At 33.1% G+C, this 27,999-nt stretch overlaps 2 protein-coding genes across 4 annotated transcripts; one reads left to right on the top strand and one right to left on the bottom strand.

Annotated features, from left to right (window-relative positions):
* Positions 1-4: 4 nt before the first annotated feature.
* LOC132714644 (uncharacterized) lies at positions 5-13,463 on the bottom strand. 2 transcript variants are annotated; one of them, XM_060697546.1, is made up of 5 exons: positions 13,306-13,463; positions 9,490-9,650; positions 5,868-5,954; positions 1,560-2,300; positions 5-605 (listed from the first exon to the last, which is right to left on the bottom strand). In XM_060697546.1, exons 1-5 carry the CDS (start codon positions 13,346-13,348, stop codon positions 480-482), a joined length of 1,158 nt encoding a protein of 385 aa, XP_060553529.1. In that variant the 5' UTR covers positions 13,349-13,463; the 3' UTR covers positions 5-479. The 2 variants fall into 2 exon arrangements, with proteins under 2 accessions (XP_060553529.1, XP_060553530.1); XM_060697547.1 differs by lacking the exon at positions 5,868-5,954.
* A 3,381-nt stretch (positions 13,464-16,844) lies between these two features.
* LOC132714643 (pre-rRNA 2'-O-ribose RNA methyltransferase FTSJ3-like) lies at positions 16,845-26,716 on the top strand. Of its 2 annotated transcripts, none has more exons than XM_060697544.1 (4): positions 16,845-16,951; positions 20,741-20,932; positions 23,097-23,315; positions 24,516-26,716. In XM_060697544.1, exons 2-4 carry the CDS (start codon positions 20,753-20,755, stop codon positions 26,625-26,627), a joined length of 2,511 nt encoding a protein of 836 aa, XP_060553527.1. In that variant the 5' UTR covers positions 16,845-16,951; positions 20,741-20,752; the 3' UTR covers positions 26,628-26,716. The 2 variants fall into 2 exon arrangements, with proteins under 2 accessions (XP_060553527.1, XP_060553528.1); XM_060697545.1 differs by having other exon boundaries at positions 16,895-16,990.
* Positions 26,717-27,999: the final 1,283 nt, after the last annotated feature.

The following is a 27,999-nucleotide window of genomic DNA, read 5'->3' as shown; positions in this document are numbered from 1 at the left end:
TAATAACATACAATTTTTCTTACTTTCTGGTATATTTGTATCAGCATATTTGACACAATGTGATATCATTGTTTGAATACCATAAAGAACATCTATGCATTAATTTTCCTTCCCAAGAATCCACTAACAATCATTATGAATCCATTAACAAGTAAATCTACTAATAATCATTATGAATCCATTAACAACTAAATCTACTAATAATCATTATGAATCCATTAACAACTAAATCTACTAATAATCATTATGAATCCATTAACAACTAAATCTACTAATAATCATTATGAATCCATTAACAATTAAATCCACTAAAAATCATTATGAGTCCACTAACATCAAATCCACTGACAATCTTTCCCACATCTAAGAAAAATCTCTGATATAAAATCCTTCAATAGCCCTTTTAGCATTAGCCGCTGTCATAAATTGCCTTTGTATAGAAACCTGACCAGCAGATAAACAGAATGAATAATTCTGGCTCACATAGGTGGTGCCGAAGGATTAGGGTGTGTCCCATGAACAACTGGTGTCTTTTCAGATATTTGATATTGCTGGGTTTGACATCTGTTTAGCAATTCCTCATTTTGTTGTTGAAGAAATTTAATCTGAAAAGAAGAAAAATTCTAAAGTTTTATTCTGAATTGTATGAATTTGTGTTCAGTTCAGAGAACTACAAGAAGCATTGGAAAAAATTGATGGACTGTCATTAAAACCTTATTCCAGAATCTTATAAATAAGTATGTCTATAAAATGACAAAAGTACTCAAAACATATAGAAAACATATAAAACATGTATAAGAACATCAATCATCTACTAGTCACATTCTATGCAATAAATTGTCATCATTATCTTGAATTCTATTCTTGCATAAAATATTTAATACTGGTATACATTAACAGAAAAAAAAACATGCATTAATAGACAAATTCACATGACATCACTGTGGTCAAGTGCTTTTTAATATGCATGACTCAGGGCACAATGTTAAAACAGTTTCATGCCATGATTACCCTGATAGTGAAATTAACACTAGGCATCAAGCTAGCACATGAAAAGCATTGATAAATGGTTTCTTTATATGAAATACAGATAATAAAATGCATGATTACACATTAAGATAATATATACTTTTTGCAAGAATAGCACTAATACATCTTTACAATAACCCTTTATTTAATTCATTTTTTGTTTTTTTTTAAGTTAATCCAAATTATTTCAGTTTGATTGTGTTGGAAGCTATAAGCTTTATAATTGAAACACTTTTGAATCTGTTCCTGGAACCAACCAGTACTAAGCAATTTTTTGCTTTATTCTTTGAAATAGAAACAATGTTAAAGTAATGGCATAATGTAAATATAAGATGCACTCAAGTATTATGTCTAAGAAACAAGGATGTTGAACAATGGAGGTATTTGTTTGTTAAGTTTTGCTTAAACAAAAATTGTTAAATTTTGTTTTAACAACAAGAAATGCCCATTAATACATTTTCAACACACAAAATTTAAGAATCAACTAGCGCTATTTTAAGGTGCCATTTCTGATAATTTTGTTATGTTACCTGAGTAGGATCTTGTAGGCATGACTCATAACTAGGTGGAGGAGGTGGCATTGTGGACGATGCATCCAGTTGTTGATGTTGTTGCTGCTGCATTAATTGAAGTTGTTGTTGTTGTAACGCAATCTGCTCTCTCAATAATCTGTTTTGTTCCTGTAACTGGTTTACGGATTCATCTTGATGAAATGTGGGATGTTGGCCTGTTGCACCCTGGTTATCTGGATAATACCCTACGAATGGGTGAACAGTTGTATTTTCTGGTGGGTGTATGACAGCCCCTGAAAAACCACCTCGATTTTTATCTATAACTTGTCCACCTATTACTATTTGAGTATCTGCACTATAATTGTCATTTCTTCTATAATTACCATAACCGAAGCCTCCAATAATTGGTGTTTGTTCCGGAGCTGTTGACATGACAACAGTACCTCCACCACCTGCCATGTAAACATTTTGGGCAGTATTATATCTGCGTGGCCTTGCTTTAAATATGTTGGAAACGCCAACACCCCTACATGCAAGATTATTCATCACAATACTTGCTATACCTAGAATTTCACCAGCTATCAAAAATACCAGGATAGATATTGCAATGTTTCGATTCGTTCCCATGTTAATGTTATAATTACAATGGCTAAAGAATGAGGAAGGATCACATTTTGGTACGCCAAATATAGCAACGAAGAAAATTCCTATGAATCCACTCAATATGGCAACAACAGTTAACCCAACTTCAAAGCACGTCTGAAAGCATATAAAGAAATAATTAGTTTAACAAGCAATTATCATAGTATTGCAAGCAATCCATTAGTCCCCTACCGGTTAGAACCCCAGCAACATTCTAAAGGGCCATTGGTCATTTAATTATATCATTGAATGAATGAATGAATGACATGAATAAACTTAAATCTTTTGAGTTCTTAGTTTGTCTGTATCTCAGTAATATGTTAAGTTTCCCTAATTATGTTTATAGAACAGTAATCAAAAGATCCAATTTTCTCAGGATGAATATGTATAACTGATATTTCAACTTTCTCTATTTTAAGTAAATTATTGGAAAAGTTCCAATGTCTTTAAAAGTGATCTCAGGAAACAGTTTTTAGAACCGGACAGACAGACCAACTGACACCGAGGATAAATCTTTAAACATCCCTGGTAGTTACCAGAATATAACATTTTTAAAAGCAAAATTCTTAAACTAAGAGGAGATAACTCTTGAAATAAAGATGCTAGACTTATGAACATTTTCATACATGATGTGAGTGTAACAAAGAACAATTATCTCAAGATTAAAGAAGATGCCATTTATCGTCAAATAAATAAAAGTGATTTTTTTAATATACCATTTATAGTAACAAAGAAGAAAATTAAAAGAAAAATTCAAGTAAATTTCAAGTTGAAATGAAAATAATCATGGAAACCCATGTCTTATAAATCTAATCACATATGAAGTAGGTCTTGATAATGAATGTCTTTTTTTAAATTTGAAGTAAATCCATGGAGAAATAAGAAAGTTAAAGAATGAGTAAGAAAAATTCAAAGTTTAAGGAGGAGATAATTCTGGAAATATGGACGCTAGATTTATAACCCTTGTCATATTTTTATGATGTGGGAGTTTGAAGGAAATGCTATAAGAAATGAAGAAGTTTGAGTAAAATATAATAATTTCTAGAAAAAAAATCTCCTAAGTTCAAGGGGGGGATAATTCTGGAAATAGTCAAGCTAGAGTATTGAACCTTCTCCCAAATTACTTGAGTAATAAGACACATATATATGAAGTTTTAATAGATACATTATGAAATAAAGAAGTTATAAAATAAATCATCATTTTTTTCATGAAAATTGCAATCAGATCAGTGTCTTGCCCCTATAATAAAATCAGATCACAATGTCTTTCCCCTTTGAAACAATCAGATCACAGCATTGTTATAGTAAATTCAGATCACAGTGACTTGTCCATGTGATACAATCATATCACTGTGTCTTTCCCCTGTGATACAATCAGATCACAGTATCTTGCTTTAGTGATACAATCAGATCACAGTGTCATTATGGTGAAATCAGATCACAGTTTGCCCCTGTGATACAATCAGAGCAGTGTCTTGTCCCTGTGATACAATCAGATCACAATATCTTGCCCCTGTGGTGCAATCAGATCACAGTGTCTTGTCACTTTGATACAATCAGATCACAGTGTTTTCCCCTTGTGTCCAAGGTATTACTGCTATAATCATTTTAAAAATAAATGAAGCAAAAAATGGTTTGTATAGTGTTTTTATGTTTTTCTTTGACCTGGTGACCTAGATTAAACATTTTTACCCCAGATGAACCATCTTGTTTTTGTCCTTGATATTACTGACAGGAACATTTTGACAAAGGCTGATGATGATCCAACCAAAATTGTGAGCTTAACTGTGTAAACATTCTCAAAATAAGGGAGAACTCTAAGAGAGTCTGAACAATGACTGATCCTATTGTCTCACACTTGATCGCTACAAGCTCAGCTGAGCTAAACATTACAAGAGGGCCCAGAGGGCGTTGGATCGACCACCTGAGAAAAAGGTCAAAAGGTCACAGTGGAGCCCTTTTTCACCCTAGAAGAAATAACAAAAATTAAATCATCAGTTACATTTTTGATTTTAAAAGAAGATTTTTTTATGATTTTTGTAAAAACTAGAAATGTGTCATCATGCCACGGATGACCCCGCATGCAGCCAAAATTTCAGATGTTATAATATTTAGTTCCAAATTTGTTTGCACAAATTATTTTTTTCATTTTAAGTTCAAAGCCCTTAAAACTTTTCAATGTTAACACAAACCATTTCCATACAATGTTCAAGGCACTGAAATTATTCAGTCTTAACCTTTTGAAAATAGCATATTTCATATTTGTAGCCAAAATAATGGCTACATACATTTCCACAAAAGTATGAATGCTGAAACTGAAAGTTCAAAATTTTTCCAACATTCAAGAAAGATAAGTTTGTCCAAAATCATTGAACCATGACCAAATTCAAACTTAAACTGCTTATTCCTAAGATGTATCTATATTATTTTCAAAGTGAAAGGGACATAACTCTGCCAAAAAATCATCGAACCATGACCAAATTCCAACTTGACCTGCCCATTCCTTTGACATATCCATATGTCAAATTTGAGTTGAATATGTAACACTGTTGGGTAGATAATGAACAGAAACTGTAAATTTCATATTATTTTCAAAGTGAAAGGGGCATTACTCTGCCAAAAATCATTGAACCATGACCAAATTCGAACTTGGCCTGGGCATTCCAAAAACATATCCATATGTCAAATTTGAGTTGAATGTGTTGTACCGGTGGGGAGATAATAAACAGAAACTGAAAATTTCATATTTATTTCAAAGTGAAAGGTGCATAACTCTGCCAAAAATCATTGAACCATGACCAAATTTGAACTTGACCTGCGCATTCCTTTGACATATCCATATGTGAAGTTTGAGTTTAATGTGTTGTACCGTTGGGGAGATAATGAACGGAAACTGAAAATTTCATATTATTTTCAAAGTGAAAGGGACATAACTCTGCCAAAAATCATCGAACCATGACCAAATTCAAACATGACCTGTATTTTATCATGACATATCCATATGTCAAATTTGATTTGAATGTGTTGTACCGTTGGGGAGATAATGAACGGAAACTGAAATTTTCAAAGTAAAAGGGGCATAACTCTGCCAAAAATCATCGAACCATGACCAAATTCGAACTTTACCTGTATTTTATCACGACATATCCATATGTCAAGTTTGAGTTGAATGTGTTGTACCGTTGGGGAGATAATGAACGGAAACTGAAAATTTCATATTATTTTTAAGTAAAAGGGGCATAACTCTGCCAAAAATTATCGAACCATGACCAAAGTCGAGCTTGACCTGTATTTTTCATGACATATCCATATGTCAAATTTGAGTTGAATGTGTGCATCCGTTACTAAGATAATGAACGGAAACTGATGATGACGGAATGACAGAATGACGGAATGATGGAACAGGGTAACACTATATGCCCCGGCCATTACATGGCGGGGGCATAAAAATCTTTCTTTATGGAATTTATTCTTTGAACATCTTTGGTAGAACTTCATTCAAGGAATATCCCTGCAAAGTTTCAATTAATTTGGCAAAGTGGTTTAGGAGTAGAAGTTGTTTGAAGAAATTGTTGATGCACACACAGACACATGCACAGATGCACGATGGACAACAGGTCATCACAAAGGTCACCTTGAGGACATTGTCCTCAGGTGAGCTAAAATACTAAAAATAAAACTTACGCATTGTACAAACTTATTAAGTACTGACTGGTCATTAGAGGTAAGAAGTCGAAAGATGAAAAGATCCACTATCCCCGACATCGTGATCTAGAAAAGTTTATGATATAAATTAGAAAAATATAGCAATTAATTTTTATTATATTCATTTCAAACCACAGGTGCTCGTCCAGTCTTGGTGCCTATATAAAAGAAATTGAAGTTAAAAAAAAAATCAACACCTAAACAACTATCCTGGGTTGAGTGAAAGAAAAAAAAAATTTGAAATTTTTTTTTTCCTATATACCATTACTATGAATTCATAGTAATGGTATATAGGGGAAAAAAAAATTTCAAATTGATTTTTTTTTTTTTTTTTTTTTAGGTGTTGATTTTTTTTTATTTTTTTTTTAACTTCAATTTTTTTTTATATAGGCACCAAGACTGGACGAGCACCTGTGCCTGAGAGCTGCTATTGTAAAATCACAATGATTGTATTGACCTTGAAAATTTCAAAGAATTATAAGAATTCCACTATAGAAGATAATCATGAGCTATTTTTTCACTTACTGTATATAGATTGTATGAATCTATCATTCTGCTGAAAATAAGAGCCAATATGGCTTAGAACTGGAAATTTTTATTACAAAATGCTGTTAATTTGAGTCATAACAAAACAAGAACTATGTGAAGAGCAGGGTGCTCTGCTTTTTTTCAGTGCTTGCTAGTAAACTTATCATTTTCTAAGCAAAAAGATAATTTGAATTTAAGGTCACATAGATGGTGACCTTTCATGTTTTGACCAGTTAGAACTAGCTCATCAAGTTTGTCCACAAAATTAATGTCATATCAAGTTTCAATGTCATAATTGAAGTTACTGACCATAAACAAAAAATGAAGAAAAGAAGTAAACAAATGTCATAGTGAGCTTGACCCTTGGGCCTAAAAAAATGGTGTGGCATGTGCATTTAATTAAAAGTTTAATTTAATAGCCAGTTCTATCTTTTATTATTACAGGTGCAAGTGACCATGACATTTGACCTTAAAATGATATGGCAGGTGAAACTCATCAAGGACTTAAGGTGCATCAAGTTATTCCATTTCTATAACTTTTTAGTACCTTTGTAGTACTGAAGTTATTGACTATACACAAAATCTTAAAATAGGTTACCCAACACCTTGAACCCACCAAGGGTAATGACAATAACTGTATTTTTCAAAAATAAAACCAAAAAAAAAGTGATCAGTATTTAGGTGATCAGGTGCTGCCTGATTACGCAGTTGTATTGAGGGGTAACTTGCTAGTTTGTTCTCTATATGTTGCAGCTGTTTTGAAATATTAACAGGCCAAAATGCATTTTTTTTATTCAAGGGCAATAACTCAGCCAAAATCATTCAACTGGAAAACCCATAAATTATGCCAAAATACTTGAGGTATTGATCAATCCTGTAAAGTTTCTCTCAAATTGCATTTGTAGAGTAAGAGAAGTAGTCTAGACAAAATTATAAAAGAACAAACAAAAAATTAAAGGGTCATAACTCTGATAAAAAAAATCATAGAACTTATTATATGCAAATCTAGACTTGCTTACTCATCATTCCTGTAAAGTTTGGATGAAACTGGGCAAGTAGTTTTTGAGAAAAAGTCTCAACAAGTTTTGTGCTGGACAGACAGACAGACAAACTACAAAGAAGTAATCCTTATATGGCATGGCTACTTTGTAGTAGGCAACAACAAAAATCATTTACAGACCAAAATGTCCTTTTATTTAAAGGGCCATAACTCAACCAAAATTTTCATTCAACCAGAAAACCCATGTTACATGCATATGAACTTAAGCTACCGATCAAACCTGTAGTTTCATCCAAATTGCATTACTAGTATAAGAGAAGTAGTCCGAACTGTATCAAAATAATTAAATGTCCATATTAAACGCTGACAAAAATCATTGAACTGAAAAATGCAATTGATATGCACAACTAGACTTGATACTGAACTTTCCTGTAAAAATTGGATGCAACTGAACCCATAGTTTTTGAGGAGTAGTCTGAATACTAGTAAAGTTTTGTGACAGAAGACAGACAATTGGATGGACGGACAGACAACAGAAAAGTGATCCCTATATGTCACTGTTACTTTGGAGCTTAAAATAAAGCCATGAACTGAATTTATCTCAAATTTTGTACATGTGTATATGCATTCTTGCCAAATTTCAAGAAAATTGGACAAATCTGTTCTGGAATAATTATATAGATTACTAATGAACAGATGGATAACACCATTTCAACGACCCCTTAAGATTTTATCTACAGGAGATAATGATTAGATACCTTAAACGAATGCATGGAACTATAACTAAGACAGGTAAACCTTAATCTTGAACCCAGAAATATGATTTAACTGAACAGCCAAATTTACTATTTAAAATGTATAAAGCTATATCTGATGAAGTAAACAGTAAAATTATATAATTTTCATATGTGGTTCCTTAAAAGAGAGAAGGAGAATGGCCATGTAATTAAGTGTACATGAACATTGTATGTAAACAAAATAAAATGTTCTGGAATAAAATATTGTGCTGTTATTTTTTAGTAGATTTGATGACAATAATATTTCAGACATTTCCATATGCTTTCAAAAAAAAGTGGACAAATTTCTTTCATTCTAGTTATTCTGAAATCACAATATATAAAACAATAATTTTACAATCCACAGACAGGAAATATATATCTTTTATACACTTTAAGCAGTAAAGATAGCTGCATGTAAATGTTTTAACCAATATGAAAGATATTGGTCAATAAATAAAGGCTGAATGAGCAAGTGTTAAAATCAATTTTATGCATCAGTGATCTTAACTTTAAACCAAGTAACCCAAAAATCTATTCATCTTATTCAAACTTAGATTATGTACATAATTATCAAAAAATAGAGAATGTATGACTAAAAGTGTTAAAACACTATTTCATCACCAGTGATCTTAACCCAATGACCCCTCACTACATGGAACAAGATGTGTGCTTATGAAAAATGCAAGAAATCCGTATGAGCAAAAGTGTAAAAATCTATTTTTAGTATAGGTGACCTTGACCAAATGATAACTAACTTGATTCAGCGGAAGAGGAACACCAAAGTGATGTCGTTCACAAGTATGAAAGACATTGGTCAATAAAGGTTGTAAGAGCAAAAGTGTAAAAATCTATTTTAAGCATTCTAAGTGACCTTGAAACGAAGCAAAGTTCAAAGTCTATCAATGGTACCTAGCTACCTACTAAATATGAAAGACACCACATCAAATCTTATTAATTTTGTTTTCATTTCCAGAGTCCAAAATATACATATCAAATGCATATTGCACCCCATATAGCCTCATTTTCATTTTCAGGGTCCAAAACACTTGTTGAGAATAATACTGATTCTATTGGAATCATACACAGCTGCAAAACCTATATCAGACTTGGTTTAAGTGCCTCATCAAATAAAGATTCGACAGCTGTGTACTCATCCAACAAAATTCAATATTGTACTCAACAATGTATAATAATCTCTAAATATTTGCAGTCTGTCCTGGATACCCAACAAATTATAGTGTCAATAAACTAACAGATTTAAGCCTTGAAAATAAAGAACAATTTTGATACTTACAGCACAACCTACAAGAAAAGCGCCAATGTAATAAGGTGGACCAAATCCATCAGATGTTTCGGTATTTTTGACTGCCAATCCCCCTAGTAGTAACAGCAGAAAACCTAGCAGGAATTTCACAATAAAGAGGATGAGGAATTTTCTTCTCACTCTTGCTAATTCTGAAAACAATTATTTATATTCAGATAACAAATATATATTTTTCTCTTTAATAATAATATCTGTCATATGTTACGGTTTGGATCAGAATATCCGTCCCATGGGTACCCAGCCCATTGGGAGGGAACAAGGCTTGCCTCAGGCAGGTACCCAAGGGACATGGTATTTCGAACTGAAAAGCAAACATATGTCAGATATTTTTTCTTGCATATTCAGTACCATATTCTTCATATATAAAATGGTTTACCTCAATAAGATAATTGTTCATGGAAATTAATGTCATTTCATCCATTACTTTTTCCTTACAAACATGACAAAAGCAGATGAATTCACAACTTTAATAACAACGTCAAATGACGTCATCCTTAGCACATATTTCCCTTTAAAAATGCGCCGAAATGACGCCATTTTAACGCTGTTCATTCATAAAATGCGCTAGAACGACGTTTTTGTATGTTCCCATAGCCACCTATAAGTATCTTTATGCTTGTACGAATGGACAGACGGACAAGGGTAAATCTAAATGCATCCCCTAAAGTGGGGGCACGAAAATATTCAAAAAGTTGATGGTCTGAAACCAGTATATTCCAGGAATGAATGCCATATATTTCATTCCCAAAACATTTTACTATTCATACATTTCACTCCAGAGCTGCAAACCTTAACGTTTCACTCCCTCTTTGTTAATTGTAAAGATGTTTCTCTCCAAATTATTGATATTTGAGACGTTTGATGTTACTCGGAAAAGTTGATGTTACTCGGAAAACAATGATAATTATGTGATAGTTATTATCTGTCTAGAAAAAAAATTCAATACATGTGTTTAAATCAAACATTGACATTATCACTTGAATTAAACATCTAATTCAATCCATAAATAAAAATTCGGCAATTATGGTATTTAAAAGACATTTGTGTGGTTCTAAAAAGCATGACTGCATAATGTGCTGAAACTAACAGTTAACCCAATAATTTCAATTCTATATTCCATCAAGTAAAGTGAGACCCCGACATGTGGTTGAAACAATATGTTTATGTATCTCTTTTATGAACAAATTAGTGGCCACTGTCTACACGAAGATCAGGAAATACAAAGCTAACATTCAATCTCTGACACAGCGGTTTCACGACAAACCTAACAATAAGTAGTTCTTAAATCAGCTTAAAACTAGCGATTTAAAAGAAAGAAATATTTTAATTCAACAAATTACAACGCATTCAAAGTTTAAAAGTAGCTTTGGGATATAGAATTGTCAATAAATGCACATTCACAAATTACGCGGATGAAAATGATTTTAATCAATGAAAATGCTATTTTAGCGATGTCGATCAGAGCATACTTCACAAATAAATCTGACTGTCAAGTAGTGGAGAAGATTTTTGCTAAATTATTTACATCTGAATGTTAAACAACAGGTTTATCGTGAACAAAAAAACCCGAAATTAATAAGGATTACAAACCCAAAATGCAATGGAAATTCTAAATTTAGTATTACTTGATTTTATTCAGGCTCTCTTCGTATAACTTCTCCGTGGTGCAGGGGTAAAGCACTTGTATAGTGTGTCAGCTAGAGGTCTGGGGTTCAAATCCCATTGATCAAGGCAATTTTTTTTTTTAAGTTTCTTTGTTAAGGAAGTAGCCACGATATGCAAGGATAAAGTGTGGCTTTCATTAAAAAAGGAACATTATAAACATATAATTATGTTCTCTCTCCGAATTATGGTGGTTTCGTCGAACTACCAGTTTGGCGAACTTGATTTATGAAGAGGTGCGAAAGTGGTTTCGTCAACCTTATATTATATAGTAATTAAAGGCAATGTTGACATGGTTCATATATATCATGTGTTTTAATCAACAATATTTTGTTATAAAAGAAACATTTAAATCAAAGTTTTATATCTATAGACTATAGAGTGGTGAAAATCATAAAGACTAAAACAGATTGTTGTTGTTTATTACATAGAAATCATGATGCATTCTCTTAAATAATATGCATGTGTCAATTGTTTATATAGACAGGGCCTTTTTACCCTCTATTACAGGGGCCGGTATAGGGCTGCTTCCCCAAAGAAAATTTCTTTAAAATCATGCAGTTTTCCCCAAATATTGAATTTACATCAAGTTTTTTCTTCCCCTTTTGCAAATATACCATGTAATTTTTCCCCAAAATTAAGGGCTGGGCTGCTTCCCCAACTTGTGAAAAAAAGCCCTGATAGAGAAGAATAAAGTATTTGTAATATGTGTTGTTTATAATAGTTTATTACATACGTGGATTTTTATATGTGTGTTATTTTTTTATTTTTTTTTTGGTATATATTAAGATTATAAAATACATTGTTAATTCTTTCTCTTAAAGGTTTTTTTTTTGTATATATATCGATTTTATTCTGATAAAAAACATTGTTTCTTCTAAATCTTTTCAGCTTTTACTATTTGTGTATATAGTTTGTGTGTAAATTTTGACAGATTATTAGTTTTTTCAGGTTGTAATTTTATACACATGTATATATTTCTATGATGTTGTTTGTTCACTGAGATCTTTTGTATTGTGTTATTCTTTTATGTAAATATTACTATTATACTTAAAGAAAAGAATAAACAATAGGTTTTAAACTTATTGTTTGTTCTTTTCTTTAGTATAATAGTAGATCTAATTTCATGCAATTAAAGGCAAGATATTGAAAATTTAAACCGTTTAAATTTTCAATATCTTGTATTTAATTGCATGAAAACGTGTGATAAACCACACATTAATAAGACCCGAGATAATTGACATGCCCATTATACAATAGATATTGTTCGCACTATATAAATTAAGTTCGCCGAAACCACAACCTGTCTTCTCCAAATCCCTCCAGAGGCGTGCACGTCGTGGAGAAGGCACATGGCAGGTCAAGGTCAAGTCATCTCAAGTACCAGAGGTGATTGGTTGACCTGTCCTGACTAACTCTGGAGGGTGGCGCTAACAAGAGCTGTTTTATGTCAACCGCCTGTTTGCAGCTGTCACGGAACTTGATGCTTTTCCGGTATTGTCTTTCCTCCATCGAACGAAGTACAGGGTTTTAGGAAGATCGGCATTACCTTAACAACATGCAAAGCAAAGTTAATATGTTATATATATTTTTGTAAAGTAGGCCGAGTTGACCCGTGCCGAGTTGACCCGTGCCGAGTTGGTATAGGGCCGAGTTGACTCTTTTCCCTCTCACCCAACTCTCCCACATTTAGCGGATCGAGACTCCCACTTTCTGCAGCCATATTTTGAAAGGTTTTTTTTTAAATAAGGAATATTTTAACAAATTAAAGAAATCTCCTCATTTTTGTTGTAAGAACTTCCTTCTTTGTTAATAGCAAATTCTAAAATCTCCCACTTCACTATCGAAAAAAGTTCACATACATGTATGCATACATGATTTTTGATGCAACTCTAGTCATGCAAAATTCCGTATATATCAATCTCTGGTGCCCTGCAAGAAGAATTATAGACATAAAAATAATACAGATGTACGGTGCGATTTTGATTGCAAAGATCAGAAAATACCAAAGAGCTTGCAGCCCTTTGATTGTGTTATAAGCCTGGGCAGGTAACATGGGAGTGAAACCTCGCTACAGTACCCCCAGGATCTGAGGTAGCACTTTATCGAATCTAATTAGAGGACCTGTATTTTCCTCTCCATCTTGAGTTTGCGGTGGATCTTCCATCCTTTACAACATTGTTTTTTGATAATCAATCTTCAGGTAAATAAATTTTAATCTGGTTCTCTGTGGTCTTATTTGGCATCCATCCCGTAATTATGCAGGGGACCAGTCTAATAAAAGTCTTATCGGAATGTCCTCGGCTATTATCATATCCGAAGACTGACGGAAAGGACCGAGTAGTTGCGATTGATTCCGGATCAATCTTATCTTCTCGGGTCTTTTCGTCAAACTTCGGAAATAGGTCAGACACACACATTGATCCCTAATCCTGCCTCATGCTAAAGAGGTGAATTTTTTAGCAGAATGAAATGCCTGACACATAAAATGTCCCTGTTATATAGGGTAGCCAACATTTTCTTTTGCAAAAAGACTTCAAAGAGGATTACCCCCATCCCCAATTTCATTGAAAATTTCTGCTGATACACTTTTTATAAATGCAAATTGTTTGTTTTGGGTTTACGTCACCTGAACACAGTATAGGTCATATCGCGACATTCCAGCTTTACTGGTGGAGGAAGACCTCAGGTGCCCTTTAGTGCATCATTTTCAGGCACGAACAGGTACCTGAGTAGAACCACCGACGTTCCGTTAGCTATCTGGATAGCTTCCTCACATGAAAGAGTCCAAAGTCCCTGTCGGGATTCGAACCCACAGCGGTGAGGGGCAAGTGGTTTTAAGTCAAAGACCTTAATCACTCGGCCACGGACGCCCCTATATAAATGCAAATATCCAAGCCACAAAATTATTATACAGACTCATGAAATATTTCATTTGCTTCAGAAAACAATGTACTGTAACTTTCTACTTGAAAATATACCCCATTTTCATCCAATCATCTCCTGTCCAATTGATTCTTATGGTTTTCTCTGCACTTTTTTCAGCCAATCGCTGGCCATGTTACAATGCAAAATATGACCTAAATTTATAAGAAATGGTTGCGAGTAGATGCCTAAACATCTTTTTTTCGTAGGTAAAACACATGTCTAACAATGAACACATACTGGCTCCTTAACTCTAACATTTCACGTGTACACACAAAAAACTTGTTCTTTATTGATCATGTTGACCAATAACTCAAGGTTACTCCCAATTGCGTTGAGAGACTAAATATAAATTACATTGGCATGAATATACTATTATACATGATTTAAAAACTAACTTACATTCTTTCAAAAATATAACACCAGTAAGTTATAAAATATTATGCACCAATATGAATTTTTAAATAAAAAATATGTTTTTCTACGAGATAGCTTGTGAATTTAAGTTTATGAAAATGTTACTAATAATTATTAATCAGACTTGATTATTCAAAATACATAAATATTAACTTATAAGAGTATTGTAGGTCAGTAAAAATTTTCATGTTCCTTACTTATATTTTAACACATGTTAGTCCTCTACATTTTATTTTGAATACAAAAATTTGTAAACCAATAATATATCAACATAAATCTTTAAGTATTTCTTTCCTGTTATTTTTTCTTCAACACTCACATAATCCTTGAATTTTGAATTTCTTATTCACATTTTTCAGTTTTCCAATAAAATATTGGTGATTATACATGAGGCCTGAAAGATCAAAAAACTGCGAAGCAAGCTTGCCCGATTTTATATTTAAATAGAGAAAATAAAGAGTCCACCCCAAGCACCAGCTTAAGTAGAATTCAACATGTAAACAAAGAAATGGTATTTTTTTAATTTAGACACATCCACAGATGTGTTCATGCGGCAATTATCAAGGAACCTTCAATGTGACACTTCCGTGCCATTCTATGAAAAGTGGCATAGAGTCCCCATGGAAAAGAAAATGTGCACCTTAAACGAGAAAACAATTGACGGAACAAAACAAAATGGTATTGTGAAAGGGGATAAGATGTTATGAAGCCTGCATATCACAGATAAGACGTCAAAAAACAAAGTTAAAAAACAGGCAACATATCCTGAGGGTGATTCAATATTATTCTAGTAGGGATATTGGAACCACCCAAATAGGGAAAGCCAAATAGTTGAAGCTAAAAAATACCATAAACATAACACTAAATAATGTCGTGTAGAACGATCTTTAAGAATTGGAAATATAACATCTTTGCAGGCTCATATTCCTTGTGTTCATTTCCTATTTAGTTTCTTTTATCTAGAAAACTGCTTCCGTATTGATAGGGGTGTGGTTAATGATAAAAAATAACATGTTTTGGTAGTAATTCAATAAGCAACTAGTCAAATGGGCCCCAAGTCAGATCGGACCCAAGTCAAATCGGCCTCAACAAAATTAGTCAAATCAGCCTCAAAATTAGTCTAATCGGCCACACAACAATATTAAAAAGTCAAATCGGCCCCAAAACTATTCAAATCGGCCCGAAACTAGACAAATCGGCCTCAATACTAGTTAAATCAGCCCTAAACTTATTTGTTGGTTCTTGAAAATGACTGATAATTGTATAGACTGTGGAAGTGTTGTGCGGAAACTGTAGGAGGCAGTCACTTGTGATGCTTGTGACAGATGGCAACATAGGAAGTATAATACCGGTGAGTTACTTTAATTGACAAAACCACTGATTTATAGTAATATAAATCCGTGACAAAACTTATCAGGAGTAAAAATATTTCCATTACATTTAAAAATATATCATCATGACTAACAGGTTTAGATACTTAAAAATAATGGTGAATTAATTGCCATAGCAAAATAAATAAAAGATAAAAATATTTTTATTTCTAAATTCATTTTTAAAGAGTAGTTTTCTAATTTAAATTATAGTTAACGAATAAATATAAATAGATTAATAAAAATAACTAGAGATTCAATGCAGTCGCAGATATTTAAAGCTTGGAACAGCCAGGGTCTTCTATTTGAAAGACCCTGGAACAGCTAAATATGATTTATCTTTTTTTGTGTGTCTAATACTTAAGTGACATAACGACCTTTTTTTTCCATGTCAAGTTGAATTTCATTAGTAATATATTTGAACAGAGACTAATATAATGATCATTGACTGATAATTGATCATGAAAAATGTGTATGATACAATATAAATATAATTCATATAAATTTCTAATTTGTATAATATCATTTAATAATATTCAAGTCACTGCCGTTATATGTATGGTCAGATTACTATTTTGTAACATGGCCAGCGTTTGGCTGCAAAAAGTGCAGAGAAAACCGTAGGACATCAGGTGAAGGATGAAATTTTAATGGTTACAAGTATGAAAATTATTATAAAAACTAACACTGCAATTTGTTTGCTTAAAATGAACTGTTTTATAAGTCTATATATAGGATAAGTTATCATTATTTGCATATTTTTTTTAAAGTATGTCAGTCCTGTGATCAACAATGGTGGTAGTCATCTGGGAATATTTTTCTACAAAATTGGCTGATCAACCCTATGTAACAAGATTATTTTAATGTGTCAAGCAGATCATTCATCTAGAAAAATGGCATCTTTAGCATGAGGTGGAAAATTAATACAATAGCCTGACCGTATGGACGGTTGTGATAGAATGGCAACATTTGCATATTTACCTCCCTTTATTTAGAAAACTGCTTCCGGTGGAATACACACGTGCATAAATCAGAATTATAAAAGCGGAACTTTTCAGGTAGTCACTTTATATATACCGCGAAAATATACTTATAATGTAAGTAAAATCAAAGTTTAATCAAAATCCATCAATGTGAAGTTATTCTGTTAGTGTTTACTTTAGTTGACTTATGGTTATTGAAATAAGTAGGCCCGTATTCGGACAGTACACAATTAGTCCAATATATAAGACGTTACAGGCTTGTTATAGTTTATGTCGGTCAAGCCTGACGTCTATTAATTATTGCTCTTGAACGCATAGCATCATAAAAAATTAAAAAAAAGTGTCTATTGTCTTGCCTTTAAAGCTTTCTTCAAAAGCTTATGCCTTATTTTCTTTCAATTTCATCAGGTCTAATATTTCATGATATTTATGGACTGTCAATAAATTTATGGATATGCTAGAAATTTAAAGATTTTTCAATCCATCAATTTACAGACATTCCTAGTCCTAATTATAAGACCTATACGTAACCTATTTCATATTTATCATTCATTAATCTGATATTTTACATTTTTTATTTTCCATGTTATGTTAGGTCTTAACAGATCTTTGCAAAATCGTGTATCAAAAAAATTGACATTAGACATCGATTTAGATCTAATGAATTTAAACAATTAAAACAGCGTGTATTAACATTAATTTTGACCTATTTATGAACAAAACTAAAAAAAAAATACCTTTTAACAAAATAATTGAACTGTCACATCCGAAAAGTCATGATTAAATCCTCTCATTTAATTAAATTCCTTGTACAGCTGATATACAAATGGCCGCCATACAGTGCACGAAATCTGATTGGCTAATTTAAATGCAAGCGTTTAAATGAGTCCAGAAGTTTCTAACGGAATATTTTTTCAACGAAATAATTGCCCATGCACCGTCAGTGTGTTTGAATATATTTTTCCGATCAAAAAAATTGGAATCAATCTGTAAAACGCTTTACTTAACCAGTATGGCCGATGAGCGAAATAGACTGATATTAATATTTTATTTTTAATTGATAAGTACATTGTTTGAAAGTTTTTGTTAATGATAGACCATGCAATTGAAAGAACAGAAGATTAGCTTAAAGATTAAATAAAGCTTGAAAGGCAAGTCAACAGACATTTTTTTAATTTTTCAAAATGCTACGCGTTTATGAGCAATAACTATTAGACGTCGGGCTTGACCAACATAAAACTATAACAAGCCTGTAACGTCTTATCTATTGGACTACAGACATTCCATGTGAAATTTGCTGTTTTAGTTTTACACTAAAACCCGCAGCTTCTGACAAGTTGTTTTATTGATTATTTATATTTAAAAAGGTAATTGGGTGAGTTTCATCATTGTATGATGATTTTGAAATTTTTGTTAAAAGTGACAATTGAAAGTCATCAAATTGTTCAGAATCTTACTATACTGTTACATTTAATCATATAGTACGTAACCTTATTAATTTTAACCTGCGGTTTTGAAATTTCATGCAACTTATACTATTTTCTTACTTACTGTCTGTAAATTTACAGATATAAAAATTTGTAAAATTATGGATTGTCCTAAAATTTACAGACTGTCCGTAAATATCATGAAATCCTAGACCTGTTCATGCTCAATCATAAACCAAAACTCTCAAACAATGTACTTAGCAGTTTAAAATAAAACATAAATACCAGTCTATTTGTCCCTATCGGCCATATTGGTTAAGTAAGGTGTTTTACCAATTGATTACAAATTTTAGAACTGAAAAATATATTTGAACACGCTGATGGTGCATAGCCAATTATATTTTATTCCGTCAGAATCTTCGGACTCAGTTAAACACTTGCATTTGAATTAGCAAATCAGATTTTATGCACTGTATGGCGGCACATCCCCCTTCTGGCAACCCTCTTGTAACATTTGGATGGGGGACGGCACCGAAAAAGTGGTCAAAAACAGTGTTTGGGTCCTAAATAGGGCATTTTTTTCACTGTTTGAGGCCTTAGAAAAAAGGGGGGTGGGACAAAAAGCCGTCAAAACACATCTATATGAGGGAAAAGGTTAATCATCCAACTGATGTAAGCTGAAAACCCTTTAGGCCTATGTCCAAGGTGTTAATAGCTCAACCTTGGTTGGCTCAAACTACCTATCTCACGAACAAATTTGCATAGGCCCTCTGAGTTTGACTGTATTTCATTTTTTTCACTATATAAGTGGTACCCAATAAGGGACCCATTCACAATCACAAAAAGACCTTCTCAATTTTCAGACTGGGTCCGACGGACCCGTTCACAATTGTAATGAAATTTCACAATTTCAATTAGGCCATCCTTAAAAAAATGTTTGTTTGCAGTAACCCGACCCAGAATTTTCAAGGTGGGTAGGTAGGTCGATTTTTTTTTTTTAATGAACTGTACTCCCAAAAAAACATGGAATTTCAAAATGCTGGACAATATATGCTTTGATAATCTGGTAACAATTAATAAATTGATAACTGAATTCTAATTTAATAAGACCTACATTTTATTTCTTCTATTAACCTTTAACAGGGTTCGAATTTAAGCTGGCATACTGGCAAAATGCCAGTTAAAATATAATAATGCCAGTAAAAATTACTCTAGCTGGCATTTATTTGCAAGTGATTGTTCAATTTGTACGTTTACATAATTTTTTATCTTCTGAGCTGATGATGATGCTTGGCAACTGCCCCCTGCTGTAACTGATGATGTTTACCTTAAAAAACTTATATTTTATATAAATCAATTTTCGATTGCTCTATTTTTTTTCTGTGACTATATTTTGATGGAATTTTTATAGCAGCTAAACACTTTTGATTAGAGCATCCAAGATGGGTGTTCCTAGATAGTTCCTATGGTTTCGTTACAAAAAGAGGTCTGTGTATATTAGTGATAAAGATGTTTCTGATATTCAATAGACATCGAGCTTATTATCATTTGTCATATCAGATGATCAAAATACATTGTCATTCATGATTGTCTATAAAGTATAATAATAATAATAATACATGTAATAATAATAATAAAATACATTATCATGGAAATGCTAGTTGACTTCCTCATATTGCCAGTTAAACATTTGATCACTTGCAAAAATCTGCAAGTAGAAAATCTTGCTAAATTCTAACCCTGTTTAAAAGAACAAAAACAAAGCACAAGGCATAATTTTTTGATTCCAAAAAAATTTTTTTATCCAGACCATGAAAAAAAAATTTTGAGTAGGGGCAAATTTTGTGAGTCGGTCGCGTTACTGCAAACAAACATTTTTTTAAGGATGGCCTTAATTAAGCCTTTAATAATGTATTATTTCCTCTCTTAGCATAATGATGCTAAAATTTTGCCTGTCAGTGTTGTTGTTTAGCCGACCATGATTCTGTTGCATTCGCCCTTAAAATTTTCCTATTGTTTAAATACGAAACTTCTAGGGACGAATCAATACCGAAACAAGCGTCTGGCAATTTCAGTACACATCATTCAAAATGTCTTGTAACAGTAAAGCTTTAGACATTAAGTATGGTTAATTCAGTCACAAATTATTTGTTCTTACTGCTTAATAAGATATTCACAATCTTAAGTAAAAAATTCACAATTTATTAAGAAACAACGCTTTTTTTCACAATTTTTATTGTACCGGACCCATTCACAATTCGCTGTGTAAACTAATGTATGGTTAGCACATCTTACCTTTTAGTGAAAATCCACAATGGCCAGAACATTGCTATGTATATTTGGTATGTAGCATTTGCCCAAAAATTGCCAAAATAGGGCCCAGGACATTAAATATTGTTTACACAATTACAGCTTACAGCAATTATTTTCACTTCAGAACTGATACAACATGGGAAACAAGAAGAAAGTAGGTAAACAGCGCCGTGACAAGTTCTACCAGTTAGCCAAGGAGAGCGGCTTTAGAGCTCGTTCAGCTTTCAAACTTATTCAGCTGAACAGAAAGTTTGAATTTCTGCAGAACTCGAGAGTTGTGGTAGATCTTTGTGCTGCACCAGGAGGATGGCTTCAGGTTTATATTTTTTATCAACTGTCAGATTGTTGTGGACTGCAAATTGTAACTGTTGAAACATTGTGACACTTTCCGTAAAAAAAATTTATTAATTGTTGCCTAAGCAGCGAATTGATAGACACGTTGATTTACATATTTTCTTCAAGTTTTTTTTCTATCAGATAAAGGGTGATTATACTACATAATATAAGCCCTACATTTTTAGCTCACCTGTTAAATGACATCTCCTCATAAACCACTAAGCCAATTTCATCCAAACTTCACAGGAATGTTCCTTTGGTGGTCACCTTTAAAAATTGTTCAAAGAATTTAATTCCATGCAGAACTCTGGTTGCCATGGCAACCGAAAGAAAAAACTTTAAATATCTTCTTTTAAAAAACCATAAGAGCTAGAGCTTAGATATTTGGCATGAAACATCTTCTAGTGAGTGTCTACCAAGTTTGTTCAAATAAAAGCCCTGGGGTCAAAATTGGCCCCGCCCCGGGGGTCATTGATTTTCCCTATATGCATATAGTAAAAAATTAAAAAATCTTCTTTTAAAGAACCCAAAGAGCTAGAGCTAAGATATTTAGCATGAAACATGTTCTAATGGGTGTCTACCAAGTTTGTTCAAATAAAAGCCCTGGGGTCAAAATTGGCCCCGCCCCGGGGGGTCATTGATTTTCCTATATGCATATAGTAAAAACTTAAAAAATCTTCTTTTAAAGAACCAAAAGAGTTAGAGCTAAGATATTTAGCATGAAACATGTTCTAATAAGTGTCTACCAAGTTTGTCCAAATAAAAGCCCTGGGGTGAAAATTGGCCCCGCCCTGGGGGGTCATTGATTTTCCCTATATGCATATTGTAAAAACTTAAAAAATCTTCTTTTAAAGAACTCAAAGAGCTATGGCTAAGATATTTAGCATGAAACATGTTCTAATAGGTGTCTACCAAGTTTGTTCAAGTAAAAGACCAGGGGTCAAAATTGGCCCTGCCCCGGGGGGTCATTGATTTTCTTTATATGTGTATAGCAAAAACTTAAAATCTTTGGAAAAACCCAAATAGCTAGAGTTTAGATATTAAGCATGAAACATCTTCTAGTAAGTGTCTACAAAGTTTGTTCAAATAAAAGCCCTGGGGTCAAATCTGGCCCGGCTCCAGGGGTGTCATTGTTTTTAACTATATGTGTATATAGTAAAAACTTAAAAAAAATCTTCTTTTAAAAAGCCCAATGAGCTAGAGCTTAGATGTTTAGCATGAAACATCTTCTTATGGGTGTCTACCAAGTTTGTGCAAATAAAAGCCCTTGGGTTAAATTGGCCCTGCAACGTTTGGCGGGGGGGGGTTGGTGGGGCCTATATACAGGTGAGCGACCTCAGGGCCATCATGGCCCTCTTGTTATTTTGAATCTTTGATTTTACTTTTGTAATTCTTAAATTTCAACAAAATAAATTGGGGCGTTTGTGACCAAGTGGTTAAGTTTGTTGACTCAATGCCACTTGACCCTAATCCACTCTGGGTTGGGATCCCAACAGGGCCTTTGGATTCTGTCATGAGAAGAAGGTACACTCTGGGTTGGAATCCCGACAGGGCCTTTGGATTCTGTCATTCTGGGTTGGAATCCAGATAGGGCCTTTGGATTCTGTCATGAGAAGAAGGTATCAAGCTAGCTTACGGAATTTGGTGAATTTTATTTGGTGCCTGAAATAAAGCACAGAGGGGCATTTGAAGTCTTCCATTACCAGTAAAGCTGGAAAAGTCACCATATGACCTCTACTTGGTTTGACTAAACCCAACCAAAAAAAAAATAGATAATTAATTTCTTTTCTTTTGAATTGCAAATAAATGTTCATGTAATGATAAATAAATATATCGATTTCATTTATTACTTGAAACTTATGACTTGTTAGATTTTCAATATTCATGTATACATGTATTTGTTTTTTCCTGCTTTTTGAAACATTCAAATTTCATAATTATATAAGATGTCAATCTGTTTAAGTTTTCTTTGTATTAACAGCCTTGGGGTTTAGCATGGGCAGAAGATAATTATGTAATCAAAGATTTTAATCTAAATAAATCGTAAACTAATGATGAGGATTACTCTCACTTGATATTTCATTTTGATATATCCTTACACAAGTACTTTGATAATGATAGCAGCCTTGCTTATTTATTTCTAGGTGTGTAGTGAAAATTGCCCTGTCTCAAGTCTTATCATTGGTGTTGACTTGGTTGGAATTAAGCCAATCAGGAACTGTAAGACATTGGTAGATGATATCACAACGGAAAAATGCCGACAGGATTTGAGGAAGGAACTTCAGACATGGAAAGCTGATTGTGTTCTTAATGATGGTGCTCCAAATGTTGGAAAAAATTGGGTCCATGATGCTTTTCAACAGGTGAAATAACACATTCTTTCACTTAGTACAAGTTTTAGCTAGATTAGAAATATAGAAGAAAGTGAATGTCAAAATAAAAGGTTTAAGGATATAGGCTTTGAGCTTTTACAACCAGACTCATATAGAGGACGGTCACTGGATCAAAGGTCATGGTCACCATGACCCTAAATAGCCCGTAATAAACTTGGTCATAAAATAAACATGTTTTCATGAGAGCTATAACAGCTCAAAACCTGTATGCCTGTTCTTAAGGTTAGCCTGCCAGGTCCATTTAGAGGTCTAGATGAGGGGACTATCCAAATATTAACCATGGCTAATATACTGACGTCGTTCCATTCACAGATGTTTTAATATTGATATGTTGAGCCACTAAGAGGTCAGTCTTTAAGGTCAAGGTAACTGTGACCTCTTAATATAGAATATTAATCATGGCCATAAACAGAAGTCATTCCATTCACAGACTTAAAACTTCACATATGTATGCACCTTGATCTGCAACACCCACTTCAAGGTCACACTTGAAGGTCAAAGCTTAACATGGTCTGTGATAGGGTATATTTTGTGTCAAGTCCATAACTTTTTCATAGATCAAGAGATTTTGAAATTACGTGGCACAAATGTTCACAATAATAAGATGAGGTGTCATGCACAACACCCGACCCCTACCTCAAAGGCCCGCATACCTTGATCGATGAAAAAGTTACAGACTGGACAGGAAATGTACCTTGTAACAAACCATACCTTGTATTGATTTTATATTTGTGACTTTTGTGGTTTTGAAATGATGATAACTATACAAATGTAATTCTAATGACACATACACAGACACAGGAGTTATTTTATTCTTTTTCTTTAATGAATTTATTTCTAGCATTGATTAAGATTTTGCACTAAAAGTCCAGAAGGATATCTCAATCTTTTGAAATAACACAATTTTAGTGCTTCATGTAAAACTTTCCTTAGGCAGGTTACAAGTTTTTGTTGTTATTATTATTATAAAAGAATCATATTTGAAATGAAAATATGATGTTCCATTTTATTAAAGTTTGATCATAATCTCAAACAAGTTTTGGAAACCTATGTCAACAGTTAATATTTAGAAATATTGTGAAAATAATGTTTATTGAATTTACAAATGATAATTCTGTGATATTAATATATATATTATATAAATTATGACAATTCATAATGTTTTTGTAGGCACATCTTACTCTTCAAGCATTGAAGCTTGCAACAGAGTTCCTGAAGAAAGGTGGATGGTTTATCACCAAGGTCTTTAGATCCAAAGACTACAACTCTTTACTCTGGGTTTTCCAGCAGCTCTTTAAGAATGTTCATGCCACCAAACCTCAAGCTTCTAGAAATGAGTCAGCAGAAATATTTGTTGTCTGTCAGAATTATCTGGCACCGAACAGAATTGATCCAAAATTTTTGGACGCTAAATCAGTGTTTAAAGACATAGAAGATGAGCCTACCCAATCAATAAATTTGATTCACCCGGAGAAACAAACGCGACACAGAGATGGGTATCCTGAAGGGGACTACACTTTATTTCATACACTCAAAGTCAGTGAATTTATAACAAGTGACAATTATTTGGAATTATTAGCCGACGCCTCTGAAGTCAAATTTGATGACGAAGGAATTGAAAACCATCCTTCTACAACAGCTGAAATAAAAGAATGCTTGAAAGATATCAAAGTATTAGGAAAACGTGAAATCAGATTGGTTATAAATTGGCGTAAAAAATTGAAGAAAGAAATGGAAGAGAAAAGAATAGCTGATATGCCAGATGAAAAAGACGCTGAGGAAAAGGTGCCTGAGCAGGATAGTGAAGATGATTTGGCAGCACTTGAAGAACAGTTGAATGATCTTGAAGGTGAGGAAAAGAAAGCGTTAAAGAGAAAAATTAAGAAAACAAGAAGAGAAAGAGGGAGATTACAGAGAAAAATGGACATGAAACTTGTTCTTCCTGGAGACAAGCTTGATATGTCTGAGGATAGGGAACTGTTTGATTTGAATAGAATTAAGTCCAAGAGTCAGTTACAAAAAGTTGAGGAAGTAGAACTGAGTGACATTGATTATGATGAAGAGGAAGAAGATGAAGTGCCGAAGAAAAAAACAAAAATTACATGGGAAAGAGATGGTATAAAAGAATATCAACTACCAGGTGAAGGTTCTGATGGAGATGATGGTAATGAGGATGATCAGGGCAGTGATGATGATGATGATTCCAATGAAGAAGATGCAGATATTTCACTGGATGAGGCTGATCTAGATGACCTTAATCCGTTGTTGGTTGGTAAGCCTGGCAAAAAAGCAAAGACAGATACGTGGTTTAGCAAAGATGCATTTGCCGGATTGGAAGATGACGATGATGAAGATGTTGAAATTGAGGAAATGGCAAAGGCATATAAAGAGAAAGGAGGAGTTATAACAGGTATGGAGGAAGATATGATTATTCCTGAAGAAAAGGTGAAGGATATTAATCAGACAAAAGTTGTTAAACAGAAAGTAATAAGTGATGATAAAGATAGTGCTGTCGAGATGAATTCTGATGATAGTGATTCGGAGACAAGTAGTGAATCTGAGGGAAATGATTCAGATTCAGACAGTGATTATGATACTAAAGAGTTCTATAAACAGCAAGAAAAGGCTAATAAAGAAAAAAAAGGGAAAGCTAAGAAGTCAAATAAAAGTTCTGGTTTTGAAGAAGTCCCAGCTGAGGAAAAGTCAGCTTATAAGTTAGATACAAACGGTCTAGCTATAGGGTCTGCTTTGGTATCTTCAAGGAAACGAAGAAGGGAAATTATTGAGAGTGGTTACCATAGGTATATGTTTAATGATACAAATCTCCCAGACTGGTTTGAGAGGGAAGAAAGGAAACACCATCGTATACCGTTGCCAGTCACCAAAGGTGAAGTACAGGAGTACAAAATGAAAATGAAAGCAGTTGATGCCAATCCTATAAAAAAAATTGCAGAAGCAAAGGCTCGTAAAAAGAGGAAACAGATGAAAAGATTGCAGAAGGCAAGAAAGAAGGCAGATGCAATTAATGACACTGAAGAAGTCACAGATAGAGAAAAATGGCAACAAATAAAACAAGTTTATAAAAAGGCTGGTTTGTTGACTTCTAAGAAAAAGGAGGTAACATATGTTGTATCAAAGAGAGGACTTGCAGGGAAAAAGGTCAGTAGACCACAAGGTGTAAAAGGACCTTTTAAAGTAGTTGACGGAAGGTTAAAGAAAGACAGTAGAGCACAAAAGAGGTCAGAGCAAAGGAAGAAAGGAAAGGGAAAAAAGAGGAGATAAACATTATGACTTACTTCTGTTAAATAGGGTGGAAAAGAGAAAAAAATGTTTTTTTATTTGGATTAGGTTTCAATTACTCTGAAACAGAATATAAAATGTTATTGAGAAACTAAGATTTTATGTATGATGATTTGAAATGTTATGTCAGGCTTTTTCAGTAAAACAGTTTTTAATAGAACTTGTTTTAAGGTGATTGGCTAATCTTTATTTAATTGTACTTATTACAGTCTTGATGTATTTTATGTAGAATATATAAGAAAATGTTAACATGATTGTATATCTTGAAAGGATTTCTACAAAATACATTACAGTAACAGTAGTAAATTTTTTGTTTTATGCTATTGCGTGTGGCATACTGTTATAGTTCTGGGCTTACCTGAAAGGTGAGTTCTTGTGATGGCAAAGTGTCTGTTGAGTTGTTGTCCACAATTTCTTTAAACAACGTCTCATCCAAAACCACAAGGTTGATTTTGACCAAGCTTCACAGGAATGGTCCTCCACAAAAATTACATAATGGTTCCATACTGATGCAAAAGTATGTCAAAAGAGCTTATAAAAAATAATTGATGGCTTTTACAAAATCTTTCGAGCAATTAAAAATTCTATGCCAGTTACAAGTCTCCAAGATAGTTTAGTCGCTTATATCTAAATAGTAAATAGAACCTTTGCAAGGCTGTTCAAGTTCCAGCATCAGTAATAGGTTCAGAAAACTGGCATCTACGGTTCAGACACAATAACTTCTCAGTATGACAATCGTCACTTTTGTTTTTAGACAGTATACAGCAAGAACAAGTTACATTTGCTTTTAGTTCTCCCAAATGAAATAAACTAGTGCTGGTGATAAGCCTAAGAGGCCAGCTAACTAGTATAATATCAAACACTCGTCTTCAATTAGTTCCTTGATTCTAAGTCCTAGTATATGCTTTAAGGGATTCCAATCATGTGCAAAGACTAGATCACCAACTAGAAAGGTGAAGGCTATACTTAAATGTAAAAAAGTACATTGCTAATATCTTTTGTCATTCAGTTAAGCATACTTTGGATATAAGTGGTAAATATTTCTTTTCTGTTGTTACACGTAATGCTACTTTTTAGCCAACAAGAGCACAAAATGCTGGAGGCGAGCCATTGTGATCACTATGACTGTCATTTATATTTTAGCAACATTTTATTTACTGCTTGACCAATAGTAATGAAACTGTAGGAATGATCCTTGGGTAATTGTTTATAAAATTGCTTAAAAGATTCCAGTCAGCTTTCAAAGCTAAAAAAAAAAGGGAAAACCTTTAAATGGCATCTCCTCACCCACTTGGTAGATTTTGATAAAACTACATGTACACTCACAGGCGCTAGTCACATAATCAAATATTTT

Source organism: Ruditapes philippinarum, unplaced genomic scaffold, assembly GCF_026571515.1.
Source record: "Ruditapes philippinarum isolate M1 unplaced genomic scaffold, ASM2657151v2 ctg2424_1_1_1_1, whole genome shotgun sequence".
In the NCBI taxonomy this organism is placed as follows: Eukaryota; Metazoa; Mollusca; class Bivalvia; order Venerida; family Veneridae; genus Ruditapes; species Ruditapes philippinarum.
The sequence above is the reverse complement of the archived record's forward strand: the minus strand, read 5'-3'. Positions and strand labels throughout refer to the sequence as shown.